General features: G+C 48.0%; 1 protein-coding gene across 6 annotated transcripts in view; it reads left to right on the top strand.

Annotated features, from left to right (window-relative positions):
• The window catches only part of LOC120951862 (homeobox protein cut), a 166739-nt gene that overhangs the window by 116436 nt on the left and 28427 nt on the right, over positions 1-21876 (top strand). For 5 of the 6 annotated variants that reach the window (XM_040370835.2, XM_040370837.2, XM_049605674.1 and 2 more), the window contains exons 4-5: positions 20230-20411; positions 21373-21500. In XM_040370835.2, the coding sequence (XP_040226769.2) occupies positions 20230-20411; positions 21373-21500 (310 nt within the window). Of the gene's footprint in view, positions 1-2807; positions 3412-20229; positions 20412-21372; positions 21501-21876 lie in introns of those variants that run through there. The other variant, XM_040370841.2, reaches the window with a different exon arrangement.

The following is a 21876-nucleotide window of genomic DNA, read 5'->3' on the forward strand; positions in this document are numbered from 1 at the left end:
GTGGTGGAGACAAAACATGATCCGTTCTGCCGTTTTTTTTCACTCGGCACACAGCGGCAAGATATTTGTACCGCACACGACTGCAGCTCGAACAAAACTCCACCGAGAACGGATACGGATTTGCATATCAATTATAAAAATAAATTATAGAAATCCTTCGCAGTTCATCCACCGCGCCACCGGAACAACCGGAAGCTGGCGAGCATTTTCCAAACCACCGATGGCACTGATCCGTGGGATCTCCCACGTTGGCGTTCGGTTTCGGGCAGAATGGATTGAAATTTGATTTCTTGACAAACTTTTGACGGGGGAAAACTTTGAGAAGAAATAAATTGGTTTAAGAAACAAAATAATCATTGAGCTTTCTGTTGCTGCAAGGAAGCTACCATATAAAGCGCTTGTTTGGATTAAACTGAACGGAGATAAGTTGCTCTGTAACAAGCAGCATCTTTCTTATCATGATTTTATAACCTCACGGCCGCACGAACAACCTCATTCGAAGCACACTTTATTTGTGCGGGATGTTTTTCTGATAAAGCTAATTCTTTATTGCCTCCTCCCCTATCAGCCTAGAATGATCTCGCAAGCATAAAATGCTTCCGTTTTTTTGTTGCAGTCTCTCCCCCCGAATGCTCATGGTCCATCCACTTTAAGATGACAGTTCCATTTCACACCTGAATCTTTCGGCCCCTTCGGCCCATAAATCAAGCGTACGAAACCCTCTCCCCCTACGGACTGGTGCTGCTGCTGCTGCGGAGATGTCATAGCTCGTTGTTAATTCTTGCAGGTCGCTTTTCTCTCCTCCCAATGCCCCGGTCCTGCCCTGTGCAAGCACACTAGGCCCCTGCTCTCCAGCGCGAATGACACGAGCCGTGCTATAAATCCGTCCACGATCAACACGATCATTACGGGGCCCCAAGGGAGGCTCCACTGTTGACGATGACGATGGTCCAATTGGGCTCGAAAAACTAACATTTTTCGTTGGACCAATGGTCGCTGTTGTTGTTTTTTTCGGGGACCACAATTGCGCAAACCACTAGCAGCGAACACGCTAGTACGCAATCCGTAGTAATTAAATCAAATTCAGTTACCAACCCTTGCCACTTGCGACCAGAGCAAGAGGAAGAAGAAGAAGAAGAAGAAGAAAAAACAACACGGTAAGGTCGGTTAATGTGTCGGTTAATTGTTTAATGTTTAATTAATCCCTTCCTCAAAACGCGTCTACTCAAAGTCGTTCGCTGTGCCGTTCGCCGTGCGCTGTTTGTACTTGTCTTCGTCATTGGCAAGGGTTACAGCGTACACACACACACACAAACAAACGACTGAGGGAGAAAAAAAAAGTAGAACATAACGCGACCATTTAAGCAGAGCAGATACTAAGTGACATTGATTAATAAAATTTATTGTTAACTCTCCGCTTGTCAAACAGACGTGCAATGTTTGTCCCACCACCTAGGCAAGGCGGCGCTGGCTGGCGGGCTGATTCTTGGGTTCGGGCCGCATTTGGCAGCACCGAGTGCCCAGGCAACAAGCCCCAGAGAGTCCCGTTCAGTGGTTTTATCGTTCAACAACACCCACATGCACCCGAGTACACAAAGCCACCCTTCAATCCATCCCCCGATCCCCCACTTTAAACTGTTGTTATCAACATCACCATGGCTCGTGGTACTTGTTTTTTTTTATTTTTTCGAGAAGCGCCAGACTGAGCTTTTTTTTCTCTCCATCTGCACACGATTTTATTTTATGATTATGATACGCTCAGATAAGAGCTTGAAATAGAGCAACTCGAATGGCTGTTTTGAGTGGAAGTGGATTCGATGGTGGTGGGGAAAAAAAAGAACGCACTGGCTACAACTAAATCAAATAGTCACAAAACAAATCATTCTGGACTGTGCTCGGTTTACCGTGGGCCAGCAGCAGCAGCAACAGCAGCAGCTAGATACTGTTTACCACTCACTGGCTCAATGATGATGCTGATGATGGTGATGATAAGTGGCTCAAGTGCTGGTCATTCCCAAAATTGGAACAATGTCGCTTACAAAAAAACACTCTCACACACACGTACAAGGCACCAAGCAAATAGAGGAATATTATCACCTGACGACAAGTGTGTAAACGCTAATGGAAATTAACCCGGCCGTAATGAAGCGCGATGATTTATTCGTGGCTCACGTGGCGTAGTGTCTCAGCAGGAGCGTTGTTGTCGTTGCTCCAGCCACTTCTATCCCAAATGCCAATAGAGCGGGCCCGAGAACTTTAAACCCGAGAAGCACGGTCTGATTGCAACAATTCTCGGTTACCGTGGTAACGCAGCCACCTCCGTTGGGTTTAAAGCTGCCCTTCGAATGACGGCGCTTTTCCATTTCTTCCACCACCCGGAAGAACGGCATCAGCGGTTGAAAGTGTCCTGCACGAGCGAAGAAGAAGAAGTAGAAGAGAGGAAGAGAGACAGGAAGAGCAAGAACAAAACGACACCGCGCAGCAGCAGCAGCAGCAGCAGCAGCGAAAACCGATACGAAAAGGGAATCGACAACAACGTGCGCCCTGTGTGTGCTGTGTGCTGTGGAAGGGGAAATCCCATCCCATTTTGCGTGAGCGAGAACGCCCGATTGCCCGATGCGGCCTCGTGCGCACTCTGTCGGCGCATAGTGAGAAGGCACTCGCGTGAGTGCTCTCACTATCGGTGTCGCGCTCTCGCACGCGGCACCACGCTGGCAGCATCTCGCTTCCGCGCGCACCACTCGCTGGCTCGCTCTGGCGGGCCGCTTGCGCGCCTGCTCGCACACCGCACGGGCGACGACCAGAATCCGAGGGGTTCGGCCGTTGGAAAATAAACAATCAACATCAGAATACGAATTCTCAGACACAGAGAAACACATCCTCTTTCGCGTACGCGCTCGATCGCAGCGGTGTCCGTGGTGATGCGGCGCTGGTACCGGGTCGTTGAATCGTTAGACGCGAGCGTAGTGCAGGTGTTTGTTGTGTGCGTTGCGCCCGTCAATTGCTTTCGGTAACGGCGCTTTTTTCTTCCGTTTTTCGCTGAGCGCTCCTCTCGAAACCGAAACCTCAGTGATCAAGCTTGTACGTGTGTGCTTGGCGTCGCGGTGTGTGTGACTGTGTGTGATTGTGTGTCCGTTTCATTGCACTCGTAAATCAGCTTCAACGAGCTTTGGGCATTAAGAGACGAACCTCTCCGTATGCATTATCAATCCGAAAGATTTCCAAACTTCCAGTGCCAGTGTGAGTTCGTGCCGTGTGAACTAGTGCAGTGGTGCACCATCATCGCTGATAGCTGTGACTGATAGTGCGGTGTGGTGTTTTTGAAGTGGGAAAAATTCTAAACCAGCAGCAGGAAAAGCTACCCTCTTGCCTTGACGACTTCAGCACACCGCCCAGCAGGCCATGATGGAGGTGAGCAAAATTCATCCCGAGCCGTTTGTGTATGTGTGCGAGCGTGTGTGTGGTTGCGTGAAATTAGTGCAACGTGGGGCAAAAAGTTACATTTGTGTGTTTCTGTGTTTGTTTTTGTTTTTTTTTGTTCCCTCAATGTTATGCCACTTTTGTTTCGGTTTGTTTGTGCACTAATGGATGTGTGTGTGTGTTTGCGTGATTTTTTTTTTTGTTATTTAACCGTACTCCAAAGTTATGCTTTCTTCCGTTCCTGGCTGATGAAGGAGACTGGGGGACCGGGAGACCGACAGCGAAAGAGAGAAATTATAATTTATCGTACTTGGAAGAAACTGCTCATAAATCAATTTCGGTCCACCCTTCCTTTTAAGAGACGAAAGATAGAAATTGCATTTAACTGCAGGAGGAGGAAACTTCGTCCCCGAACCCTGCGGAGCGTTTGTGTGTCAGTGGATGTGTGTATGTGTGTATGTATGTATGGTGGCTGGATTGTATGAAATGCATTCGTTGCGTGCCATGTGCCGCGACCGCGAAATTATGCTGCACTTGACGAGACATTTTTGTGTGTGTGCTACTTGCTGTTTCAACTTGGCTCCATTTAGTTGATTTGCGGCAAGTTTTGCGAACGACGAAAGAGAGGGAGAAAGAAAGTGCAATAAGGGGCAGGGTTCACTCGTAAAAGAAAAGTGGTGCTGGGTGCTGTGCTGTTGTGCTGTGTTGCATCGTTCTTGAGCTAGACGGCGACGAAACGTCAAATGAACTGAACCGCAACGGCACCCAAGCACGGCGTGGAACCGAAAGTCGAACAACCATCGCTGGCTCGATTTTATTTATACCGAATCGAATGCACCAAAGTCCCCCCCATCATCATCGTCGTTCTTGGGGTGTTTCAGCAGCGAAAAAACGCCCCAAGAACGGGGAACGAAATGCAAAAAAAGCAGGCAACATAAAGAACAGGAACTATGAAGAAATGCATATCATAATTCATTTTCCCGGGCGACCTCTCCCGTTCTCCACCTTCCACGTCTTTTGCTCGTTTGCCTGCTACTGTTGCTCATTACGCATTTTCCTTCTGGAACATTGAATCATTCGATAGGATTTTCCGGCCGTATTCTCTTTCGTCTTTCGTCTCGAACCACGCGTCGAGGCACCCTTTTCTTGCACCTCCGGGTTTTCGGACGGGTGTTTTATGCCTCTTTTTTGTTGCTCCCTTTTTTCCCATCGTTCTGTCCCGTTCTGGCAACAGTTCCCGTGTGCAACAGTGCGCTCCCGAGCTGCATATTCGATGATGCAACGCGATGCAACGATCAACCTTTTTTTCGTTTGGATTCTTCGCCGCATTCTGCCCTTGCTCCAGACGTTTGTTAGCCCTTCTCGCCCGGTTCTTCCATCACTGTCATTATGATATTGAATTTATGCATTTATGTTGAGTTGTTGTTTCAGTTTTTTTGTTGTTGGTTTGTTTCTGTTCTTTTATTTTGGCCGAACGTTTTATCTGCCACAGAAAAAAAACAGTTTAACAGAGAGAGAGAGTATGCATGTGGGTCTGTGTGAATGTGGCTGTGACTGGGTGCTGGGTGCTGGGAGCAGGAAAGAGGCGCTGGATGAAATAATTTATTGCATCCGGTTAAAAGTTGCCGAGAGTTATGGGATTTATGGTCCCTCGTTTACTGTGCTGTGCTTCACTCAATACTTGTCATCTTTTTTGAGACGAGCAGATAGATAATGGCGCACGGGCTGGTGGATGTGAGAGAATGGTAACTTAATAACCGCATTCAAGAGCCCATCAAACTGACAATATTCAATCAATTAAGGAAGAATTGATCAAACCTCCACATGCACCGCACTGACGGCAAATTGTGTTGACCATTGAATTGATAACAATAAAACATATCAATTCACCTTCTGTGTGTGGACCTGCAGTTTCGAGCTCGTTGCGCCCTCTGTCGGTCGTGTCTCGCTTCACTGCACTTACACAACCCACCGCACGTGGAAGTGTGGCTGTGTGTTTGTGCGCATTCGCTCCCAATCAACCCGATTGCAGAGATGATGATGATGATGATGATTTTCCATCTATTCCAGTTAAAGTTCATTCAGCAAAGTGCCCACAAACTCACGAAACAGAACGCCATTCATTATTTATGTGTCCAATGCGCGAGGCACACACACACATACAAACACACACACATACACAATTCTCACACGTACATAACAAGTTATCGAAATAAGGAAACGATCAATTTAGTATTCCAATTTCCCCCCGGAGCGCGCCCGAACAACACACGCCACGCAGCAAAACCATTGCGCGCTGCCTGCCTGCCATTTGTCACAACGATCACGAACTCTTCGCTCGCTCTCTCGCTCCGCGGTGCAGATACTCCCTCGAATGGGATGTCATTTTGAGTTGTGTGCATCGGTCGAGACGATGTAACCAACCGACAAGCGCATGGTAGAACTGCCAGGCCGCCCGCCAGCCCTCCCTGTATCAGCCAGCACAGCGTCAGCAGCACTTTCCCATTCGAACTATTTGCCGGTGTCGGTGATGCTGCTGCTGCTACTGCCTGCTACTTCTGCTTTGGTAGCATATATTTCATAAATTGGTTTAGTAATTCATTTCAATTCCAAACCGGGAGCTTCAGACTCGTCATCCGTTACCGCTTGCTCATTGCACACAAACACACACGCCGTTTGCTTTCGATGTAGATGCGGCGAGGCGAGGCTTTCTCAAACTGCACCAACTGCCTTAGAAATTCAAATTTCCCACCAAAACCATTCAAAGGCGTTATTTATCATTCAATTAATATTCAATTTTATTGTATTATCTTTGAATATCGTGCGCCGAGACGGTGGGACGGTGGTGGCAAATCTTCGCCATCGTCTTCAGCTTGGATTGGGATTTCTAAAGGTTGCAGATTCCTTTGCTTCACTTTATGCCGAGAGCCACCAGCATCGCCATCAACAACATCCTCCTCCAAAGGCAAGACGACGTGTTCGATTTTTGCTAGGGCGTGTTCGTGTGAATCTCAGGCAAGAGACGACAACATGTTAATGGGAGCCTGCTCGGCCCAAACCCAAAGCCACCGCCACATTGAATAAGGCTGGTCGGAGTAAGGAAATCGAAAGTTCCTGCCGAAAGACAACTCCATTTCCAGACGAAGCATCTCGGTGCGCTCGAGAAGTGGGTGAGAAATTACACACATTCCAGCCACACACACCCGCAACCCAACCACTTCCTCAGCATCTCGATTAGCTTGAGCGTTCGATTCCGAGCCGACCGGCATATCGGATCGTCTTCTGCTTAATAATTCTATTAATAAATTATAACAGATACATCACATACTTGACTTAATTTATTGAATTCGATTTCAATATCAATAGAACCGGGCCAGGGAACCGTGCCGTTGGGTCTCGTTGTGGGAATTGGTATTTGAAAAGGTGCTGACTTGGAATTGGAGCGATAGTTTCGTACCTACAGCTCTCAATGTGTGTGTGTTTGATGAAAGCTAATCTCAAGAGCGTCTTGAAATGCTTTTACATCCGTCTGGGTTGGGTTTGCCCGTTGCCGCTGAGAGGTTGGGAGGTAAATCGATTGGAAGGAGTGTGTCTGCGTCTTTGCACGAACGGGAATCAGACGAACCGTGCGAACTGACGAACTCTTGACAGCCGTCTTGACGCACCAGGTAGCATTAATCGAAGCCAACGTGTGCTCGATTTTCCGGCAAGCTCGGGGAATTCAAATCAGTACCAAAACCGTTCAGTGTCGTGAAAAGTTGCACCTGCAACAACGCTGATGATGGCAGGAAGTAGGAAGTCGTCCTTTCACCCTCGCCAAACTCGACACTTTCTGCGTCGTTCTGTGTGCGCGCTCTGCCCGAGAAGACTGTTGTAAATTTATTAAAATTAAATTCATCACTACTTTGTCCAACGAGCAACCGCAACAGCGAGGACACACACACACACACACACCAGTGCCAGCTTCACCCGTCATCGCCCGTGCTCTTTCTGGTTCGATTTCTTTTTCACCACGCTGGGAGGGAAATTCTTGCAACGGAACGTGCCCGAACTCGATGTGCAAAAGTTTGGCCATAATTACATTAATTAACTCTCATTGTAGTCACAATCCTTTCGGCTGCTTTTGGCGCACCGACGCCACACGGCCGTGTTTTCGAAGATGGGTAATTTTATTCAATAAAAACTTACCTTCCGGATATTTTTCTGTCTTTTCGGTATCCCATTTTTCGGCGCCCAAGAGCGTCTTCTTCTCGTCTGCTGTCAGAGGTGAAAGAAAAATTTGCATTTTTAAGGCTTTGGTGTGCGAAAGGGGGGGAGAGAGAGAGGGTTTAATTTTTGAAAACCGAACCGTTGCCAAAGATTGCTCGTTGATCTGAATACGAGAACGACGCCTGTCCAATTCCGAACTCGTCCTGTTCAGAGCGAACTATCTCTCGTCTCACCGCGCTTTACCCATTTTAAATACACACACACACACAGCATTCGGTGGTTATAGTTTTCCTCACCCTTGCCCGCCCCAGCAACGAAATGGGAGGAATATTTTTAATCAAAATTCCTAAAAATTTGTATTCCAAAAATCAACCAACACTCACTCATTCAAACCCCTCTGTCCCTTTATTTTTGCTCGTCAAAAATCATCCCAACCCATCAAGTGCCCCCTGGTACACCCCTTCTTCACACTCCCGTCTATGACGCCGCGCCACAATACAAACAAGCCCGTGGTACAAGGCGAGAGAAGGGTGAACGGGGAGAAAGTGCATCTAAAAGGCGACAAGCTGCCTCTGCTGCTGGGGAGGGATGGTTGGATATTGATTTTTTCAAGGCACAAACTGCAAACCCGGTCTCGGGGACGGTCCGATGCCGAGTGGTGACAGCCACTTTTTGCTTCATTTTCTCCCGGCCAAGGATCAACGGAGACAGCAACCACTGGCCGCAAACCCCCGCGTCCCATAGAATGGACATTTCCGGGTTCATCTTCGCTTTTTTGGTATTTATTTTATTATTAAATATTATAAATCACTAGCCCATCCTTCAGTCGTGCAGGTTCCCCCCGACCGCTTCTTCGTCCGGACCCCGGACCGTCCGGACAAAACTTTCCGAGGAAGGACAATTTTGACGGCAGCATTCAAATGCTTGCCCGCACTCACCGAAGACTGGACTGAGTGCTGAAGAGGTTGGGAAGATCATTCAGTCATTCAGCCGGTCGACAGCAGCTCGTTTCCCGTCCGTCGTCTGCCGCAAGGGACGCTGCTGCTGTGAGAGGAATAATATTTATGTGAAATGATAAATTGAACCAACTCTTCGACTTTTCCGAAACCGAGCGGTAGAGTGGTTGAGACGGAACGCAACGCAAAAAGAAGGATAACGACAGGGTGGACAGTTCCGATTGTCTATCGTCTTTTTCAGGCACGATTTTTGACGGCCGGGAGAGGACATTTTCGGGGTGAGTGTGTCCTGCCGGCCATTGAAATGACCATCGTGGGAGAACGAGCAAGACGAGTCTTTACTTTCCCCCAGTTGATTTAAATATTAAATGAACTATTTTATGAACTATCTGCTCGTCCTCGTTCTCCAAACTCCCGGGACTTTCGTCCATCAAGCCGTTGGCGTTCACTGCACGACGGAGAGATGGGACGCCGCTTTGGTCAGCGTTTTCAGCGCAGCCAGCCAGCCAACCAGTAGCGAATCCAGCCGACACGTCTCAATCTTATCGAATTAGGAAATCAATTTCTCGCCCACTGAAATCGTCCCTAGCCGCCGCTTCGTCCACCGTCGAAACCAAAGCGCCACCAATGGGCCGTGACCGATTTTCGCACGGACCGTTAGGTATTTAGTCGCCTTAAATTTGAATATTAATTGAAAAGTGATAAAGTCGCCCCATCGCCCATCGATTGAAGCTTCGAGACGGGTCTCCTTCGGTTGGTTCCTTTTTCTTTTCGGCTTTTCGTCCCTGTTTTAAAGAGCCTGCCTGTGTCTTCTTCCCCTTTCGACGGTGAAGGACGAAGCGTCTTGGCTTTCGTTTTCACGCTTCGTTTCACTAATTAAACAATTAAAGACACTTAATGTTGGTATTATCATTATTGCTTCTCCTTATTGGGCTGCGGGCGTGCCTCTGTCGCTCCGCCGCCTAATACCAGGTTTACTACCGTTTTCCAATTTCCCCTAACCTCCAGCACCAATGATTGAATGTCGTCAAGGGGATCCGTTGGCCGCGCAATGCACCACCCCATTGGCCACCGGTAGGTTAAGTATTTGCGTTCATCTGCCTTCCTTCCGGCCGCTGCATGGGTTCGTGTGTTTTTTATGATAAGGCCGAAAGAAGGGAAAAAACACCACCCAAACACACTGTCTGCTTGTCGGTAAATAATGAAGTCCTTCCAACCACGAAGAGAGAGAGAGCGAAAAAAGTGTATCAAACGATTGAAACATGCACCAAGCCTCCTGTGTTGGGCAAGGGGGAAACCCGAAGAACGACAAGCAGGAGCCAGAAGAAAAAAAATACATCTAAGAATTCTGTCCGGTGGACGACGGAAAACGTGACTTAATTGAATGATCTGCTTTCGTAGTAAATTAATTCAATTGCCTGCTCCGCACCTCCGCCATCGCACAGTTCGATGGACGATGGTGAAGCGTTTAAGTAGTCGATTTCCTTATGCGTCCACTTTCGCGGTTCGGTTCGGGCCCTGCCAACTGCCATCCGTCCTGCAATCGGATTCGCTTCCTTACTCGCTCGAATTTCAATGATCTGCTTGAGTGAATTTTTAAATCATCCTCCCAAGCCGTCCGTGGTCCGCTTTACGATCGGCAGGGTCCGTGTGGAAGTCCTGTTTCTTCGAATCGAATGGCCACCATTTTGCTTTCTCGCCGTTCGCCGTTTCCGCTCGGGCCAGCTGCTCAAACTCCACTTCGCTGCGCTGCGTCCAATTTCACCAGATAATGATTATTGGATTAGAGATTATTATCGAGAAACAGGACACAAACAGGCGGCCACCGGTACCCCCGGCGGCGGTCGGTGGCAGTTAATTCCAGGTTTGCACCGAAACGAGATCTGTTCCGATTAGCCGGGTCCATTTTCCCGATTCTAATTAAATTCAGGCCAATCGATTCCCGGCCACCCGCACCAGGGCGCGTGGAAGGCAAAATAAAACAAAAGCCAACGTATAAATATGACCACGTCTTCGTTGCCTTTCGCCTTTACGGTACCGGCTCGAGGATAATGTCCGGAGGATAAACTCTGCCCACACTCTCTCGAGCACACACCGCGTGCACCATGAAAAGAAAAACATAAATTCCAGCAGCGAATCCTCCCAAATCCATTGCTGGAGAATCAAACGGACCGTAACCACCGCGCGCGCGTCCACCCAACCCGTCCACCCTGCCAAATCGTACCCTTCGAATCGACGGGATTTTTGGTTTTTAGTCTGATTTTTAGTTGATTTTCCACCCCACCTCAGTCTAAATCCCCTCCCACTGCCCGTCCGTCACAGGCGGGCAAGCGGTCAATTGAGGAGGTCGCTGGCGGCGCTGCCCGCATTCAGCACATGCAGAGAGGGAAAACTAAAAATTGAAATCCTGCAAAATATTATTTTAAAATATCTCTGCCCCGGCATACGTTCCGGCTAAGTCCCCGGGTTAAGCCGCCTGCAGCCCGAGTTCCCTTTCCGGGGTTCGGTCCTTGCCGGCCTTGCTAGGGGTTTGGGTTATTTATAGTTAGCCCTCGCGTTCGGAGACGAAAGGTACAGCATTCCCCCTGGGCTGCTCTGTTTACGATCAGGAAGACACGAAGCCACGTATCCTGTCGGGTGGTGGTGGTGGCGGTGATACGACGCAGATAAGGTTAGGATTAGTTGCACCGAGCACCAACCAATTTTGGAGCGTTTCGGAACTTTTTCTCCAGCAACCGTAGTACTGGTGGTAGTGGTGAGGTTTGTCCCGAGTTCGTCTCCGCAATTCCGGAACACTGGACTTGATTGTACGTGTGTGTGTGTGTATGTGTACAGTCAACTTTTTCGGATGAAATGTTCGTACATGGCCCGGTTGGCACGTTTGCGATTGGTTAAAAATTGTTTCTGACTTTTAAATGAATTATCGTCGAACAACGATTTGCCAACGTATCGACGGTGATGGTGCGGGAAAAGGATTCACAGGGAGGAAGCTGAAAGTTTTCGTGTTTTATTTAAATCAGATAGAAAAGGCTGATATTTGTGTACTGATAAAAAGGAGCACGACGAGTTTGGGGCTCATTTGCTACAACCATTTTCCTCAAATTATGATTTATGGGTACTGCTGTGTGAAAAACCTAAACAAACTAATGTTGTTCTTTTCTGTTCTCTCTCTCCTTCACAGGTATGAAGTCCAATTGTCCTTTCATGCAGGCAGGCAGCCATGAAAACAAAACCAAAGGGATCGTAAGCTAGAGCATAATTTTTGTATCACTTAACGTCGTGACGATCGACAATTTCGGACCAGTTTGCTCTTAATGGAATGACTAACCCCCCCGAGCGCCACAGAAACAGGAAGGAACCGTCTGACGCAATGACGCCTCAAGCAGTCGATGGAAAAACAAGAAAAATCGCTATTATCTGTTTTCTTCGTGCGGTCGCCCTCCTAGAGTGCGGCCGTCGCATATTTCAACAAGTCATTTGCCATCGCATTTGTCGTCGCCCTGCGTCGTCGTCCCGTACGCCCGTCGAGACTCTCTATAAATCCATTACGAGAATGCATTTCGATAATGAGTCCTTTTCGAATCCGGGCGCTTTTCTTCTTCGCTTCGCTATTGAATCCATGCTTGGTCCTTGTTTCCATTTTCGCGTTCGCAACACAAATGAACCGCACGCTTTGCGGCACCGAACCGTGCAGCAGCTCCATTAAGCGATGGATTCTCGCCCTGTTTTCCTCCCGGTTGGTTGATGCGATGCGATGCCCGAGGTGCGAAGGGCGGTGTTGGTGGTGGGCAATTTTTCACCGATTCTTGATATGACACAATGACGGATCTTGGCGATATTATCATCTCGCTCTTCTTCCCCATCTTGCCACGCCGAAGCAACGCCCGATGCCACAAGCAATGTCACATACACATTTGCAGGCGCAAAAAAGACGATTCCTTTCATCCTTTTTGTAATGTCCTCTGCTCTCGGCGCTTGCCTACCCGGTCGCCCGTTGCCGTTGTTTATCGCACTGCGCGAGGGTTCTATGGCAACGGACCGACAGGGAGGAACGGATGCTCATGCGTGTTCTAAAACGCGCATAAATTTATGTTTTATAATGTTACCCTCCGCCAACACCACCGAGCGGGTGTGATTCCCTCGGCCGGTGACAGAACGGAAAAAAGGGTTCATTTGCCGACGGAGGCACACAAACACAAAAAAGCCACATACATCCATTAACTCAACCAAACCCTATGCCAAAAAAAACGGAGGACCGGGAAAGAATCCTTGCGCCTGTGAAATACGCAAAATGACAACACAACTAACACACACACACACAGCCAGGCGGTGCCGGATGTGGGTGGGAAGGGATGAGGAATCAAACCAACAATAACGGTCGCACAAGATGCGCACTCCTTTTTGGCGCGCCCGGGCGGATGGAAAGTGGACAGAGAGCGGACCCGTTTGTCATTTCGGTTGCGTTCGGGTAATGATTATTACTTATACATTTTTCAACCTCTCGACCACCACCGTGCGTCTCCATAATTCTGTCAAACCCTTTTTTCCCCCGCCCCGTTCGGAGGGCTCTAATTTTCCAGTCCTTTTTTTTCCTAACCATCGAAAAGTGCCATTATTCGTGGAAATGTTTTTTGTTTTTCCACTCCCAGCGCTCATCAAACGCTGCTGCGTTCGCCCCCGAGGACGAGAGCGATATGATATATGTCTGCGCGTGTTGTCGGGGCGAATCGACCCCGGATCGGCTTTTGCCTGATGTGAAAGTGTGTGTGTGTGCTGCGCGCACAGTATTTAGAAAGGATTACATGACAACCAACCAACTGACCATCCCGGGCCCCGGCTGGCCACTTACCAAACAATGGGCGTCGCTTCAATATTTTCGCCGACGAACGACACTCTCGCCCCTAGATCGCGATAAAAACTGAACAAACATTGCCCACTAGCGCCGTGGCCCTGGCCTGGGAGAGCTGTTGCTTCACTGGGTTTTGGAAAGAATTTTCACCGCACAAGGAAAAAGCGCCACTTTATGAGGCTCGAGAACTTGCGTTGCGACAGTTGCGTATGAACTATTGCAGATCGCGTCAGGACTGCAGAGATTGTTTTTTATGACGGTGGAGCCTCCCGATTCTTGCTTGGTAAGCTTCTTTCGCAAAAGCTTTGTGCGATGCGTGTGTGTGAAAAATATATTCAAGCGAAATGGATGGACGCTTCTTGCGTTTTATGGACGTTTGCAGAGCGATGGAAATATTCATGCTAATGCTCCGTTGCGCTGGAGCAAAACTGGAGGAGAAACTATTTTAAATGCACTCTTACAACGCATTCTAAAACCACTGCTTTTGGTATTATTCCCGATTATTTGTTTAGAGATTGCACATTGTCAACATGGAAAAAGAAAGAAATGGAGCATCCGGGGTCTGTGTTGTTCGTTTCTTTTTTTGTTATCAGCTCGTTCCGAATCATAAAATTTGCACCCTCAGCAGCTAATGCAAACTATAGTCGGTGCGATGGGAAAACAAATAGATTCCTGTCTTTGTATGTGCTTGCTTGTGGCGCCCAAAACCAACCATCAATCCATTAATAACTATCCAACAGCACCAAACCGCGCCATACGTTCGTCGCTTGCGTTATGGTTATATTATTTTTTCGGGCATTCTTGTCCCTCAATTGTCCTGTTTTACTACCATTAGTACGAATTCGACAGTAGCTGCCGCCCTCTCCAACGTCCAGTGCACACACACACACACACAAACACACACAAAAAAAGGTTCCTCGTCCATTTCCTAATCATCAATGAGGTCTCTGCGAGGAAAGCACAAAAAAACCACGACCGGCACATAATGGCCAATAGCCCCAGCCATTCTCTCACAGCACACATTGTGTGCGAAAAAAAGGGGTACCACCGCGAGTAAGGACACATACAAACTGACCGACATCCCCGTCCTCTCGCTCCAACCACAAAGACACACAGGAAGTGAGCGCGAGCGAGAGGGGGGGGGGATGGGTTGGACATAATTTTTCAATTTGGTGATCGTTCCATCCAAAACGGGCATGGGCATGGCGATTGTCCTTTTTTCCTACGCTCGCTCACTTCCCACAGGCAACGACAGAGAACAAACGGAAAATAACAACAGCAGCAGCAGCAAAAAAAAAAAGCCCTCATGCCAATCGGACCAAATGGCAAAGGATATCATCTACATATTCATAAAAATAGGGTATAGATTATTTGGTTGCTGTCAAAAAATATTTGCGTGAACACAACCGCACGACGCTCGGCGACACAATGGCCACACACCAGCGGGGATACAGTGAGGGAAGGTAACGAGCGGAGCGAAAGACAAAACTCGCGCACATTCAAATGCCAAACGCCGCATACCGATGCCACTTCATTCGTAGCCCCTTCCACTCAGGAATGTCCCAGGAATCGGTGGTTGGAGGATGAACCAAAAAAAAGAGAAGGACATTTTGGAACAAAAAACCTCGGCAAGCGGCAGAAAGGATTCGTTCGTATTGTTCGTATTGCGTGATCTCACACTTGCGTTCGCTTTCTGCTGCTTTTACTATCATTATTGTTTTGCTCCTCCTTTGTAACATGGAGGATGAAAAAGGCTATCACACACATTACATGATTGAGCTGATCGTCCTTAATTCTGCATTCTCTATTACATGATTGTTAGAGCCGTCTAATGTGTAGCGCATTCGCATCCCTTTAATTTCAGTTAATTTTGAAAATAGTGTTCGCGTTTTACTGATTTCCAGCACACAAAACAACAGTTCAGAAAGAACGGTTTTCCGTCAAACTCCAGCCAACGGCTTAGAAGCGACGTCAATGGGCAATTTTTCGGACAAACACTAATTCAATCACGATACGAGCGCGACGACACACGCCTTCAACGCCCGTACGCCAGTCGGGGCGCGAAAATTTGTAATTCAATCACGAACGAAAGTGACCGACACTCGATATGTGTGTCCGCCCGTGCGCGCGCGTTTTTGGTGTTTGGAAGTTATGAATTTTAACGATTCGATTACACTCCGTCCCGTCGGCGTATGACGAAGTGTCCACATCCTGTCGGCAGACAATCAAATTTTATTTCCTCAACTACTCACACTCGCCGACAGTGGTTGATGATTTGCCTATGTAGGGGAGCGTTCGGTGTGTATCAATAAAACACACCAGCAGCCAACGCGAGCAACCACTTAGTCTCACCGCGCTCCCTCACTGCGTCAACTGTCAAATGTCAACTCGGAAGAATCGGTCGGTGAAAATAGAAAAGGACCATCCCGCCGCCGCTCATCCGTCTAATGAGGATCAATTTCTATAGAACTGATAACGATCCCGCAGGTGGATGTGGGTGAACCAGGGGTGAAAGATGTCTTTTCGATGTCATCTTTTGCGAGTCGTTAAAATTCAAGTGGCAGGCAGTCCTGCCTGCCCCGAATCCACTTCAAACATTTCGCCCTTCCGTACATCGCAGCTTTTTCCCGATATGGAGTTTATTTTTAATTACACACCGACACTTATAGCTCGTCCCGTTTGTCTGCTCCTGGTGGGATATAACAGCGTATACCGAGGGCGGAACGATATTTCCAACATTGTACGTACGCTTCCATTACATTGCGAAACCGAGAGCGCGTCCCTACCTGCTCGATGATCCATCCCGACATCGCACGGCATATTGATGTACAAATAAATAATATTTTTCAATACACCTTCCTTCTTACTTCCCTGGTGCTGGCATCCTTTCGAGTGGTCCTAGATGTCGCGACCGGGACTCGCGCAAAAAGGACAACAACGATAGAACGGAGTAGCAAAAAACAACCACATCATGAAATCCTCTCGAAAAGCGTGGTCTCGTCTGGTTACGGGTGTAACGAACACCGGAAGACTGGGAACGAGACCACGAACTTCAGCGAATAATATGATAGATAATCTTGATGATACCCGTTCTCCACGCTCCACACTCGAACCTGCCAAGCCACGAGCGCACATGAGAGAGATTCCCAAATATATAATATTTGTCCATCCCTACCAGCTGCTCTTCTTCAGCCGGTTGGATCTTCCTTCGGGTATGGGAAAGATGGTGGAAAATTTGTCCGGAAGTGGATGGATTGCAGCGGATGACTGGATGTTCCGTTCCGCGTGCTCCATTTCGCGGTAAGAGCGCGCACACACAAGCAGACAAAAACATGTGGAAAAAATGTAGACATAACGGTCGACTGATTTGAAATGGTAATATTAAGATGAATATATCATTCGGGTGGCTTGTTTCCATCCCGCTCTCCTAGCACCATTTCACCACACACACACATCCTTTTGCGCGGTTCAGTTGTCTTCTGGCTACGAAATGGATTGATTCGGGAGAAGGTTTTTTTCCTCTTTTCAGGGAAGGCGTACTTTGCTTGACCATTTGCCCAGAACATCAAGACTCATCAAGAGTCCTCTCGTGTCCGTTTTCTTTCGGACGTATGGCCGATATGGCCGATGTTGCGCTCGTCTAATGGAGAGGTTTTATTTCTCCGTCCATCGCACGACCGTATCGCACAGGTCGTATATTTATAAAATTTATATCTATTTACATGCATTCGGGGTGCCAGGCATTTTCACCAGAAGCTCAAAACATGTGACAACTCTCCAGTAGGTAAAAACGAGCTCTACTGCCAAAAAGGATTACAGAAGTTCGGTCGTCCACCGTTCTAGCAAGGATTCCAATCGTTTCAAGGATGTTCGTCAAAATGCTGCTTTTTTCGTTTGTGCTCTCCCGTAGGACATGTGTGAGGAAGGCATTAGAACGGTCGCACACCATCTTTTCGTCTGCAATCCCGCCAAAGAACCGCCTCGTGGATTTAGAATAAAAGCCCCCGTGTCCCAGGAAGCAAACGAGAGACGTCCTTCGAGAGGTCCTTAGGCGAGCGAAAGGGAAGATTTTTATGATTTTGTCGCAGTGTAAAAGAGGAAATCTGTGTCACTTCTCAACGCTCGCGCACGTTCGCGCATCAGCTCTTCCCGTGATGAAGCATGAAGGCAAGCGTAATGAAAATAAATTGACGCTCCGAACTGTCCATATCCTTTTTTTTGCCCGTCGTCCATCCGCAAAGTCCACCGTGAACCGAAGCGGGCCAATGTGTGTGGCCACTCGTCGCAAAAGATCCATCCGTTGGTCATAAATTAGTCAATATACTTGCTCCCACACATGCACAGGCACACACACACTCCCACAGCTCATGGTTTCATCTCAAAGATGGACGCTGGAACTCACTGACGCTAGTGATTAATCAACGGTTTACATCCGATGAACAGACATACCCTCTCAACGGGGTAAATAATGAAAAATTGACGTCCCATGTTGGATTGCGAAAAGTGCTCGCGTTGTGGAAACCACCTGAAAAGCAACGCCAAAAAAGTGCCTCTTTAATCGTAATGTATGAGTAAGTTATTAGCTGCAAGGGAATAGCCTGCCAAATGGCCACTAAATCCACGACACAGCAAAGGGCGGCACAATCCGCTGGTTATCTGTAATTAATATCGATCGCATGATCTCTCCAAAACCCGCTGGTAAACGCTGGTCTGTGTTTGCTCATCATCAAGCGTCACACACGTACAAAGGCCCTGACAGGGTAGTATCGATATTCAATATTTGTAAAAGCCCCTCCAAACATCGCTACAACGTTGCTTTTAACCTAATAATCTCCAAATATTATTTCATCTCCTCCTGGGTTGACCAAAAGGAGACCGGGGAGGGACCGAACTGAAATAAAGCGCGTCCTCGCGTACGATAACTTCCCATTCCCCAAAGCGGGGCGAGTTTGTGACGCCGACAGCGACCAACCTCGCCAAACAAACCGTCCAGGACGGACGCTGGCCAAGTAGATAAAAGAATATCATCCCCGCTCGAGTGAATTTTCCGGTGGACAGAACACTCCAACTCCCCCTCCTGCCCAATGGAGCACCATTATGACCGGCGTCGATTTTAAAAACATGAAATTTATGTTACAATCCCTCCACAATAAGCTGCGAATGAAAGGTGGACTTCGGTCGGTGTTGGGTAGAGAAAGAAAGAGTCACTGGTTCGAAATAATCCAAACATCGTCAATAACGGCTCTCTAAGGTCTGCGGGTGGATAAAAAACGTGAACCACGATGCGGGGTCGCAGGTTGCATGGGGGGAAGGCTGGGTAGAAGAAAATCCTTTCGACCAATCCTCTAATGATCCTTTTTTTGTGTTTCGACTCTCCGGTTCTCACTATGGCGGATTTGATTGGAATTTATGTCCCTCTTCCTCCTTTTCCACCAGTGGCAGTGATTTTCTTTGAAATCCTCCAAAAACCGCAGCTTTACTCCTGCTACCAGCAAAGGAACGGCGGCGAGAATGGGAGAGAGATTGAAATCACTCAGGAAACTCATCTTGCGAATGCTTTCGCCGCTGAGTGATTGAGCTTTTCCTTCGACGCCAGACGAAATGCAGCCAATTTTTCCCAAACTCCCCCCTCGTTTCCATTTTCACCGTGCAAAACAAAGAAGCGTGAGCGTTTTCCGTTGCAAAATATTAATTTCCCATCGTATATCTTGTGCTGGGCGGGCTCGCGCTTCGTCAAAGGATTGCTTTGCTAGGGGGGAGGGTGAGAAACTTTATCCATCCATCCCGGGAAAACCGGGAAATCGGAATAGTTTCTTGTTGGCTGAAATTCCATTCCTTCCATTTGATAAGGATTTGATTTGCCATGCCGAGTGTGCGTGTGTGTATTGTCTGACTGGGAGAAACTCGTTCTTCTGTTGACGGTTGGAGGGTTTAGTTAAATTTACAGCAATCGGTTTGCCATCCCTCAAAAAACGGGCAGAGTGAGTTGAACGATCGATTTCTGGTGCCGGAAATGAACATCAACAACCTCTTCTTGCTTCCCCCATCGCCAGCCCAAGTGGCTTGCGATTGAGAGAAATTTGCGGTATCGTATTTACAATTTTGATTTATAGCGCCCATCCTTAACCGTGCGGTCGTTTCGGTCTGGCAATCTAGGGCTACTGTTCATTGCTGAGAGCTGGTGAGCGACGTGAAAATTAATGAATCAAATCGGTATCGAATCCTTCCGTGACATTGTAGAGCGAAAGGATGGAGCCGACCGTGGGGAAATGCCGGCGAGACAGAACCTTGGACCTACACCAAGGAACCCATTGAGGAATGACGATTTACACCGACACATTCCAGTCATTTCTTGCTTCTCACCCTCACTTGATGCGAAGCGTGTAAAGCGAAAGGACTCGGTGTGTGATTTGCTGGTAAATTCTTCGGTGACATTTGCGCGTCACAAGGACACATGCGGTGTAGCGACGCACAAATGGGCGATTTATATTTATCACTGTTTAATAGATTTACAATAAGACGGGACATGACGGGAAATTAATTAATTTTAGAATATTATATATTTCCGAGCTCACGCTGCAACCGAACGAAACGGATACGTTCCCAGCAAAGCGTTCGCTTGTCTTCTTCGCTTTGGAGCGCTGTCAATTTGACGTCTTCCCTCCGTTTAGGTCGCATTTAAGCAGCAGCGGGAACCACACTCATATCATTAATCATAGCCGGCCCCCGGGTTCGATCCATTTGACTAAACTGTGTTTTCATTTTCCCTCTGTTTTTTTGCTCTCCCGTTTACAGATATCGCTCCTGTTCGAGGAAGTTGGACGGCTGCGGACGGCCATCGCCAACATTCAGGAATCGCACAACCTGCAGATCCAGCGGCTCGAGGACCGGCTGGAGGAGAAGCGGCAACACATCGTGCGGCTCGAGTCGCGCATCGAAAAGCAGCAGGACTTTGACGATATCAAAAAGGAAAATAGGTAATAACGCGGGCCCTTTCCCTAGCTTTCCGCCCGCCTCCTGGTGGGGGTTTTTTTATGGTGTGGCACACGTTTTTGAATCTCATTACTTCCAATCGCACCCGCACTGGGTCGTGCATAGGTGTGTGTGTGTGGGTGGGGAGACATCAACTAGGTCCGTATGTTTGCCTGCGGGCTTGTATGATTTTATTTTTGGTTTTCTACCTTTTCGGGAAACATTTCCCCCGGCATTAAATTGGCCAACGAACAACAACAACAACAACAAATACTACCACAAAAAAACACGTAAACAAAAACATAAACCACCATATCCTATCATACCGAGCCCATCGGTGCCCCTGCGGTGTGTGGCGCCCTTCGTCGAATGCGTTTCTGCGTCTCCCATTTCCCACTTTCGCTTTCGCAGAACGACGCGTGGTGGCGATTTAAAAGCGATGGGGGAAAATGCGTCCGAACGAACGCGCGCGCCTACAGTAGTATGTCGAATTTTTGGGCCGAATCCAATAGAAGATGGATTTGGAGGGATATTTTCAAACCGTTGCGATTGTGTGGAAAACACATTACGCAATTTTCGTACTCCCCTGTACTGCCAAAAAAACAAAACAAAAAAAATGGAGGAGGAATTTTACAAACCAACGAATGGAATTTTCACCACGCAAACGGGCGCGCCTGGAGGTGGTGCGTGAAACCGGGATTTAGAAGCGTGTTTTTATGTGTTTTTGTTGTTGTTGTTTTTTACTGTGGTTACCACCGCAAAGCCGCTCCCCCACGGATGTATGTCAGTGGATTACATGCCAGGCCGAGCCACGCTGAGCTACTGGGTCAAAGTTTAAATTGTTCCCGCCGCACCCGATACGCTTTAAACTAAATGTCCACAAATCCATGCGTGCGTTACGTTGTGATGCATTTTAACGATTCTTTTTCTTCTTTCCTTCTATTCCATTCCCCTCCCCTCTCACAGTATGCTTCGCTCGGTCGATCTGAGTGCGTCCCACGAGTCGAAACAATTCCAGGAGCTACTGCTCGAACGCACCAAAGCGCTGGCGGCACAAACGGAGGCAATCAAATCGTCATCGGCCACCTCGGAAGGTAAGTTGAGGAGCAGGGAGGGTGGGTGGGCAGTTCAGTTTCAGTTTCCCATTTTTCCGAACCCATTTTTGCATGCTGCATTCGATCGGTGTGTGGTGTGGCGTTTACATCATACCCGCGGCGCTTGTGCTGCTTTTTCAATCAGCCCGATGATGTTTATGAGTCATTTGTGTGCGAGAACAGACACGTAGGCACACACAGTAACTAACGCTTACCCCAACAATGTACAGTTTCCATTAACATACACACGCAGACACACCAAACCATCACACGAACGGGGTGAAGAGATGGAGGCGCATCGATCATACAGTGCAACTAACACTAACTCTCGCTCGCAAGGCGGCAAACGGCGGCGTCGCGTCAGATCGTAAACTCA

Source organism: Anopheles coluzzii, chromosome 2, assembly GCF_943734685.1.
Source record: "Anopheles coluzzii chromosome 2, AcolN3, whole genome shotgun sequence".
Lineage (NCBI taxonomy): Eukaryota > Metazoa > Arthropoda > Insecta > Diptera > Culicidae > Anopheles > Anopheles coluzzii.